The 10,000-nt window shown below is 42.9% G+C and overlaps 1 protein-coding gene across 4 annotated transcripts in view; it reads left to right on the top strand.

Moving 5' to 3' along the window:
- The window catches only part of plxnb2a.1 (plexin b2a, tandem duplicate 1), a 68,967-nt gene that overhangs the window by 37,916 nt on the left and 21,051 nt on the right, over positions 1 to 10,000 (top strand). Inside the window, exon 3 of one of the 4 annotated variants that reach the window (XM_046872634.1) lies at positions 2,799 to 2,910. The exons of 2 other annotated variants lie outside the window; for them this stretch is intronic. In XM_046872634.1, coding sequence (XP_046728590.1) covers positions 2,862 to 2,910 — 49 coding nt within the window. In that variant the 5' untranslated portion in view covers positions 2,799 to 2,861. The remainder of the gene's footprint in view (positions 1 to 2,798; positions 2,911 to 10,000) is intronic. One more of the 4 variants, XM_046872636.1, reaches the window with a different exon arrangement.

A 10,000-nucleotide genomic window follows, 5' to 3' on the forward strand; every position in this document is an offset into this window, starting at 1 on the left:
TTTCAAGTTTAAAGCGTCTCCTGAACATTAGAAGCTGCTGGATAACGGCGAATGATACACTGTGATAACCAGTGTGATGCAGTTAATTTGTTGGGGTTGTGATGAAACAGGATAAACATTATATTCTGATTGCTACACAGATTAAAAATATTTAACTCTCTCACTCATGCGCTGTGTCAGGAGGTCAGAGGTCAACAGATAAGAGCAGTGCACTTGGACAAAGAGTCCACGCTCACTACAAGCCTTTAACTCGTAAACCTCCTCCTCCTCTTTCTTGTTCTCAGCCTCAGTGTTTCTGTGGTCACCTCAAACCCGGGTGATATGACGTGCACTTTTCTTTCTCCACTCCTCCCTGATCCTCTCCGTGTCCCTCTTCTCTCCATCGCTCTCTTCGCTCTCCGTTCATCACACTCGTTTCCGACTCGGACAGGTACGACACATAACAATCCCCCTGACCTTTCTGCACGTCCGATGACGATACGCCGCTGTGACAGAACCTGCCAAGGACTCGAGAAACAATTAGCTGTCAGCCCGAGGCACAGCGACTGCAGACTCACGTGTTTGACTCCGACAGCTTATTGATTTTTCCACATGCTCCCTCCTGCCATCCATATCTATTCATTTTAAGACTCGCACTCATTCCTGCAAAATACTTCTGAGAAACACCACGAGCATAAAAACGGAAGGGTCAGATGTGTTTTATTGCACTCACGCAATAAGATATCCACATTTCTCCTCCCGCTCTTTTCTTTAAAGGTTATTCTGACGGGGTTTAAGGGCCGGAGTGGACAAATCAACAGCTCGAGGGCCAAGAAGGTCCAGTTTCTGGTCAGAATATTCGTTTTTTTAGCTTCAAAACCAGAATATAAGTAAAACTACTTATATTCTTATACTTATATTCTTATTCATTTGGTACAAGTATTTAATTGTCTGACACATGCTTCTAAATCCTCCTGCTACAGAACGCAGCTCGCCTGCTGAATTATCATGCACATTATAATCAGTCTAAGACTGATAACAGAAACGAGCACAATGTCTATAAACCTACAATGCGTCTGTGAAGAGTCTGTTATTCAGGTGTGATTATCTGGAAGTTGATTCATGTCTTCCGGTTGGATCGAAACGTTTCACTACTCATCCGAGCAACTTGTTCAGTTGGCATGACTCAACTTCCAGACATAAACCTACAACCAACATCCCTGAGTTCCCAACGAGTGTTCACAAAGTGTTCTTCACATCTCAGCTATCATCTCTGCATTCACTGGATCTTTAAGTATTCGAATCAAACACTATTCGGACTGGAGATGTTGAAAACCCAGCCATGACATCTTGTCCACTTTTGAGCGAAACCGCTCGGCTGTGAGACGGTACGCGGGATGTCACCAAACAAATGTGTGTCCTTGTAATGTCGTCCCGTTGCTCCAAAACCTCTGATAACAAGCTGCTGCTGAACACAACGTTATATGATAAAAGCATGGAAAACACATTCCAGTGTAAAAATCCTTATATAAACCTCCTGCTCTCTCGTACAATACCCAACACTGCTGGAATTGGATAGGGAGACCACACACACACATTAATCAGACTTTTCCAATGTTCTATCAGCAGATGTGGATATGATTGTGTGTACAAGCCCATGCACTGATTCAGGAAACACACTCACTCAGATAATCACGCTACAGATTAGTAGCAGTAGAAAAATAAAAACCTCATGGCTGATATTAAAAACTGAAAGTGAACTCAGGGCATCATTTCCTCCAGACTCTGAGAAATGCCAGATGTTATTTCAGTGATATTTAATTCAGGAGTTCCATCAGGTCAGGTTCAGGGGTGGAGTTTACTGTGGAGGTACAAAAAAGGATGCATGAATTTCTGAGTGATCTGCGGTGTTGACTGGCTGAGAGCTGACCGAGGCTGTGCTCTCGTCCTGATCAGCATCATAATAATAATAATAATAATAATAATAATAATGATTGCTCTGCTGAAAGGAAACGCTGAGCATCACACCACCGCTGTGAACCGTGGAGCTTTAACCAGCTGTAATCTCTATGGTGATGCTCAGCTGGGTCTTGCTCAGGTGGATTTTATTATTTTGTAACAAAATAAAAGCATAGTCTTTATATCTCTTGTGTAAGACGTGAACTGCAGGTCACGTTGATATTTCTGGTCATTATCATTATAATAACCCCTACTCTTCTGGGAAGATCTTCCACTAGATTTTGGAGTGTGGTTATTAAAGTCAGGTAGTGATTTCATCCTAAAGGTGTTAATAGGATTTATAGCTCTATAGCAGGAGATCTTCCACCCCAACCCATGTAGAACAGATCTTCATGGAGCTGGCTTTGTGCACAGGAAGCTACTAATTCAACATTTAATTCTAACATACCCAAAAATGTCATAAAATTTTTTTTCAACAGTTTGGTGGAAGAACCACATATGGCTTGAAAGGTGGGTGTCCCAATACTTTTGGCCGCATTTTCAATTGTAATTATTACAAAAAAATAGCAATTTAAGAATAAAATATGACGTTGCAAAATACGTGCAAGTTACTATACCCCTGAATTCTTCTACTAATAATACTAGTAATTGAGATTATTTATCATATAATAAAACAGTAATAAATCTCAAGATTAAAATGTTTTATTTCTGAAATGATCCCTCAGTGATCAGTCACTGTTTAGCAGACTTTGTGTTTTTTGTCTATTTATAGATTATTTAAGGAAATGAAAATAGGCAATAATGTAGATGTCTGCACTTCCCTCTGTGTTCAGCCGCTTACGGGCACTTTCTGTCTGCAGCACTTCCACATCTGCACAAACAGCTGGTGAATTCATCTGGAAAAGCCCATGTGAGTTGATGAGATGTTCCATGTTTTAGTAACAGGAGTTCGAGATCTTCAGCAGGTTAAAGGTAATTCGTGATTTGTACTGCGTTCAGAGTAACTGCAGAAGAGAATGAGCTTGTTTATATTTAAACATACAATTGAATACGATCCTTTAAATAAATCGAGAGTTGATAATCTTTGGTAGTTGTTATTGGAGAAGTGGGAGCTCAGTGGTTAAGATGTTTGACTTTTTGATTGGAAAGTCGTTTGTTGAAGTGACACTAATTTGATCATGAGGAATGTAAATGCGGTTTCCAACTAACACTTACTCACCTGGTGGGAAACGAAAGCTGAGCATGAAGAATTTCGCAGATTTACAGATGTTGTTACTGCATTTAAAATTGCTGGAGGAATGCAGATATTTCAGTTTCATGTCTAAGTCAAAGCAAACATCTTATCCTGGGAATCACTGGTACCTCCAGCATGAGACTGAAGGTGATTATGGAGCAGTAGAGGTGATTATGGAGCATTGGAGGTGGTTATGAAGCAGTGGTCAGCAGTAGAGGTGGTTAGGAAACAGTAGAGGTGACTATGGAGCAGTAGAGGTGACTATGGAGCATTGGAGGTGGTTATGGAGCAGTGAAGGTGGTTATGGAGCAGTGGTAAGCAGTAGAGGTGATTATGGAGCGGTGGAGGTGATTATGGAGCAGTAGAGGTAGTTATGGAGCAGTAGAGGTAATTATGGAGCAGTAGAGGTGGTGATGGAGCGGTGGAGGTGGTTATGGAGCAGTAGAGGTGATTATGGAGCAGTGATGAGCAGTAGAGGTGGTTATAGAGCAGTAGAGGTGATTATGGAGTGGTGGAGGTGATTATGGAGCGGTGGAGGTGATTATGGAGCGGTGGAGGTGGTTATGGAGCAGTGGTAAACAGTAGAGGTGGTTATAGAGCAGTAGAGGTGATTATCAAGCGGTGGAGGTGATTATGGAGCGGTGGAGGTAGTTATGGAGCAGTGGCGGTGGTTATGGAGCAGTGGAGGAGCAGTGGAGGTGGTTATGGAGCAGTAGAGGTGGTTATGGAGCAGTGGTAAGCAGTGGAGGTGGTTATGGAGCAGTGGTAAGCAGTAGAGGTGGTTATAGAGCAATAGAGGTGATTATGGAGCGGTGGAGTTGATTATGGAGCAGTGGAGGTAGTTATGGAGCAGTGGAGGAGCAGTGGAGGTAGTTATGGAGCAGTGGTAAGCAGTAGAGGTGGTTATGGAGCAGTAGAGGTGATTATGGAGCAGTGGAGGTGATAATGGAGCAGTAGAGGTGATTATGGAGCAATGGAGGTGGTTATGGAGCGGTAGAGGTGATTAAGGAGCGGTGGAGGAGATTATGGAGCAGTAGAGGTAGTTATGGAGCAGTAGAGGTGGTTATGGAGCAGTGGAGGTGGTTATGGAGCAGTGGTAAGCAGTAGAGGTGGTTATAGAGCAATAGAGGTGATTATGGAGCGGTGGAGTTGATTATGGAGCAGTGGAGGTAGTTATGGAGCAGTGGAGGTAGTTATGGAGCAGTGGTAAGCAGTAGAGGTGGTTATGGAGCAGTAGAGGTGATTATGGAGCAGTGGAGGTGATAATGGAGCAGTAGAGGTGATTATGGAGCAATGGAGGTGGTTATGGAGCGGTAGAGGTGATTAAGGAGCGGTGGAGGAGATTATGGAGCAGTAGAGGTAGTTATGGAGCAGTAGAGGTGGTTATGGAGCAGTGGAGGTGGTTATGGAGCAGTGGTAAGCAGTAGAGGTGGTTATAGAGCAGTAAAGGTGATTATGGAGCGGTGGAGGTGATGATGCAGTGGTAAGCAGCACCAGTTGATGAGGTGGTGATCAAAGCTCAAAGTCCATTAGCAGTAACTGTCACACTGACTATGAATGTGATTGAATAAGTAAAAATGCTCCTGGGTGAGAAACATTATATTTAAAATATATTTTTAATGATCAGAGGAAGTGTGAGTGTGTGTGTGTGTGTGTGCAGTATATAACACGGACCGTGTTTATGACACTTAAGCAGTAGCAGCAAGTACACGTTCTCTTCAGTTTTGGTTATTTTGTAAGATCTGGGGGATGATGGTGTTTTTAGAGGAGCAACTCCACTGCACTGACTGCTTCTGTTTTCTTTTTCTGGTTTGGATTTATATAGAAAACACTGGTGTCAGGAGTTTGGCTGTTGTTGACTCACCCGCACCCGCACTCCCCCGAAACCGTGGTTGTGTAATGAGTGTGTAAAAGGTCAGGAGGAGTAGGCTGGTGGAAATCTCGTATTTATGTTTAGATTTCTTTATAGAATTGGAAATGTGATGTTGATATCCTCATCAGCACCAGTAGATCTGGGAGAAGTGTGGGGCAGATGCACACGTCACTGGGCTTCGGGAAATTGCTGCATGTTGATTGCTTCATGTTTCTCACACGTTTTGGTTGGACTGAATTGCTGTTCAGCAAACATACAGTTTCCATGAATTAGCAGTAAGAACATCATCTCAGGTGCGTGTGCAGTTTTTTACTAAAGCATGTTTGTACTCGTAACATGAATGAAGTACACCGGAAGCTGGAACTGATTCAAACTAATTCAGAAAATCCCATGCTACAGTAGTCTGAGGTAAGAGGAAATCTGGTCTAATCTCAGTTCTAATCTCATGCCTGCTTGTTTTCTATGGAACTCATTCCATGGTGAGATTAACCCTCATCATACACTGGTTTCTTTCTTTAGATATCTGCCTGTCAAAAATCACACCATTGTCACCTGTCAGAACAGCCGTTGGGTGTCGGAAATAAGAAGCGGTAATAATAATAATAATAAGAATGCAGTTTCACACAGAGAGAGAGACGAGACGGAGACACTCGGGAGAGACTGTACATTCCTGTGGTATGCGAACGCTGCATTAATAATAAGCACGTTTCATTAACACTCAGTAACAAACTCTGCACAAAAACATGGGTGAGGATCCGCAGCACTCACAGATACAAAGATTTGAGACTGAACTCCTTTCACATCGTTATTTCTCCTGTACGGGGAAAAGCTCCCGTGTGTTGACTCTTTCCTAAACACGTCCTTAATGAGTAATAATGTCCACACCACCACATCCTTATACACAGAGCCGTGTGCTGGTGGGGAACAGAGTGTTTCTGCGACTCCACACCTTCACGCTGGATCATACGGGACACGTGAACCTGAGTGACATTGTTCATGTGCACCTTTTCTTATGTTTATCCAGAAGATTGAAAGTGGCATCTACTAGGAACCAAAATGTTGTAGTTTCGTGCACAGAACTGCTGAGAAGCTTTTCACTGAGAGACACTGAGGGACAGTGAGAGGGACAGTGAGAGGGACAGAGAGACACTGAGGGACAGTGAGATACTGAGGGACAGAGAGACACTGGGGGACAGTGAGAGGGACAGAGAGACAGTGAGAGATACTGAGGGCTAGAAGGGAGGGACAGAGGGGACAGTGAGAGACAGTGAGAGACACAGAGGGACACAGAAGGACACTGAGAGACACTAGGGGGACTGAGGGACAGTGAGAGGGACAGTGAGAGACACTGAGGGACAGTGAGAGGGACAGTGAGAGGGACAGTGAGCGACACAGAGGGACAGTGAGCGACACAGAGGGACAGTGAGCGACACAGAGGGACAGTGAGCGACACAGAGGGACAGTGGCACTGGTGTGTCCCTGAGTTTAAGTGTAGCACACATTCTCTGTTAATCTGCTGTACATCTTTGTTTAATCTCAGACATTATATTTATTTATTTATTATGTAAATGTGTAAAGGTGCAGGTTCCTGTGCAGTCTGTGTGTGTGTGAGTCAGACGCGGTCACATGGTCAGGATGTGTGTCAGGATGTTTGTCAGGTTGTTTGTGAAGGGAAAATGAATTGTGGTATGAATTTGAGAGATAAGAATGAAAAAAGCAAATAACAGAGGGAAAGAGCGAGATGCTGTAACTCCTCTCAGGATGATGAAATGAGCATGTCATCCTGTGTGTGTGTGTGTGTGTATGTGTGTGTCTGTATGTTTTTGTGTGTGTCTGTATGTGTTTGTCTTTCTGTTTGTTGTTGGGAACAGAGCCCAATAAGATAATACAAAGATAAAATACTAATCTCCCACCCCCAATAATTTTACAACACACACACACACACACACACACACACACACACACACACACACACACACACACACACACACAAAAGTAAGTCTTGATTTTGATTACACACGACAGAGCGAATGTGAAAGGTCCAGTTGAACTCGAGTTCTCGCTGCTTCCTGTATATCCAATCAGGGAATTGTACATGTTGCCATGGAAACCACACCATCTCCAAGTTTGAGTGGATAATTACCGTCATTTTGATGGAGGTGAACACGCTAATATTAAGAGATATGCACTCGATGCTCACGCCTGCAGACAGACACACACACACACACACACACACACACACACACACACACACACACTTTTTCACTAAAGTTTAGGATATATATTTATTTCTGCATGTGCATTAAAACTGTTCTTTTGTACCATGTGCGGTTGTACGACACTACACCTCCGAAACTCCTTCATCTTATATGTGATTTCAACAATAAATTATAATATCATTCAGATTATAAATCATTCTGAACCCCACACGATGGACCTGATCATACACCCAGATTTGTTAAGAGGTGTCTAAGTTAAGCTTTCATCAAGACATTTATTTACAGATGTTTTCCCACTGATTCCATTTCCAGCTGTTGTACTCATCTCACGGTGGTTACTTTAGTTTTGATTGTCGTTGCTTTGACTTTATATTCAATTGTATTCATGTGTGGCATTTGTGGAAATCATGATATCAGACGAACTCATTAGGTTTCTCTGTTCCCTGACTTCCCAAATGAGACTCTGCCTCCTCCTCCTACTCCTTCTCCTTCTCCTTCTTCTTCTACTTCTTCCTCTTATTATATTATTATTATTATTCTAAAAAACTGCGATAGTTTTAGGGGATGGAAATTAAATATGATTTCAATTAAAATACTTTACAAACCTTTCATAAGCAATGATAAAAAAAAAATAGTAAATATAGCGAGCTGAATTGACCTGGAGTGACCTTGTGGCCACTTCACCTACAAACCCACTGAAGAAAGGTTGTGCAGTGATTATAGCTTCTCAGTTACATTACATGTTCAGTGCAGTTTGAGATCCAGCTCTCTGATCAAATCACATGGCTTTATTTCATTTCAACCATAAGAGAAACAAGGTTTCTCCAGGACCAGGTGCTACACAGGACATGACCTCACGTGCACGCATGCAAACGTCTGGTACGACAACATGGGTTTAAAAGTCAGGGGTAAATTCGCTGTTCTAGCTTTTACCTCTGACGCTCATTGAAATGCTCCGCTGTACAACAGCCAATCAGCTTCCGGTTACTGGAGTGAATCTCTCTGATTTTTACCTCAAACGTGAAACGGATTTTATTATTCGGCGATGGGGAAGTGCGAGTTTAGCGACACTCCAATAGAAATTATTTAGAGCTCTGTTAACTGCAGTCGCTAACACCAGATTTGTGTGTGTGTTTAATGTTGTGATATCGTTCTTACATTTCATTGTTAATGTTCTTAAAAAGTCTTACATTTGACTTTGTGAAACCTGCAGAAACCCTGAAGGTCGTCTGTTCACTCCAGATTGTGGGTTTGAGAGGTTTCAGTAACACACACACACACACACACACACACACACACACACACACCGACAGAGAGAGAGTGAACAGTGCTACATTAGGAGCATTAATCCCCTCCAGCCTTGTTCTGATGAACTCAGTCATGCAGACTTGTAGCACATTTCTCCTGGAACAGCAGAATGTTCTGTTTGTGTTTCTCCTCCTTCTCATTAAATCCACGTGTAATACTGAAGTGTAAGAATCAGCACTCCTGGAAGTGTGTGTTTAACCCTCGTAATCCCTCTTTTTCCATTTCCTCAGCCGTGATGGTACACGCTTCATTACAGGTCGTTAGTTATTGTGAATGTAATCTTCAGCACACCGTCTTTCCTTCTTCATCTGTTTCTTCTCACTGCATTCGGGTCGATTTAAAATTCACTCCCAAACTTTCTAAAGTCTCTTCTTTTGTCTTCTATCAAACCGCTGTGCTTTGAGGTGTGTGTGTGTGTGAGACATGCACTCGCTCGCTGCGTCTCCACACAGTCGTCAAAATATGTGGAACGCTATAAAAGATTCATGTTTCTAAGACTCCAAGGTGTGAAGCTTTCACAAGTCGTTAGATCTTTCATGCAAGTCCACGTCCAGCTGATCACATGGCAGCAGAATCAAATCATTCAAGAGCTTTAGATAATGTGTGAAGAAAATGTGATCTTACTGATTGTGGTTTCAGTATTTCAAAAATGTTCTTAGAGCAGAAGTTCCATAACCTCAGAATTGTAACCCAGGACCAGGACACTAGAACATTCCAGGAGGAAACGTTTATAGATGTGACACTGTAATATTTATTTATCGTGAATTTGACCTACTATTGTAACGTACACATAGTTCAAAGTGAAACAAACGTTTATGCAGAACAGTGTGTGTAAAAAAAAAAAAAAAAAAAAAAAAAGGAATCCACCAGGTGACGTTTCTGCAGGTTGATTAGAAACAACCTTGAACAGCTGTGAACAGAAAACCATCTCCATTTCTCCTGATGTTGAACTACAGAAGACTGGCAGGAGAATTTCTCTCTGCGTTTCTTCGGTTCAGGCTCTTGCTTGACTCTGACTGAAGCGGTGAGGATCTACACGGTTCCTCTGTGCTCTTGTTTTGCTCCAGACTGTAAGAATGAGGAGCGAGTGGGTTTGTTGTGGTGGGCCGGAGTGGTCGTGTTGTTTTTCACCCTCGCAGCAGAGCACAATCGCTAAACTCCACATGCACAAAGGCCGCCTTGTCTGAGCGAGCCGAGCCGTGCCCGGGGACCATTTATCTATTATTCACTCTCTCTCTCTCTCTCTCTCTCTCTCTCTCCTCTCTCTCTCTCTCTCATGCACTCTCTCTCTCGCTCGCTCTTCCTCTCTCTCTCTCTCTCTCTCTCTCTCTCTCTCTCTCTCTCTCTCTGTCTCTCTCTCTCTCTCTCTCTCTTCCTCTCTCTCTCTCTCTCTCTCTCTCTCTCTCTCTCTCTCTCTCTCTCTTTCGC

The sequence above is a fragment of the Silurus meridionalis genome, chromosome 18 (genome assembly GCF_014805685.1).
Source record: "Silurus meridionalis isolate SWU-2019-XX chromosome 18, ASM1480568v1, whole genome shotgun sequence".
Classification (NCBI taxonomy): domain Eukaryota; kingdom Metazoa; phylum Chordata; class Actinopteri; order Siluriformes; family Siluridae; genus Silurus; species Silurus meridionalis.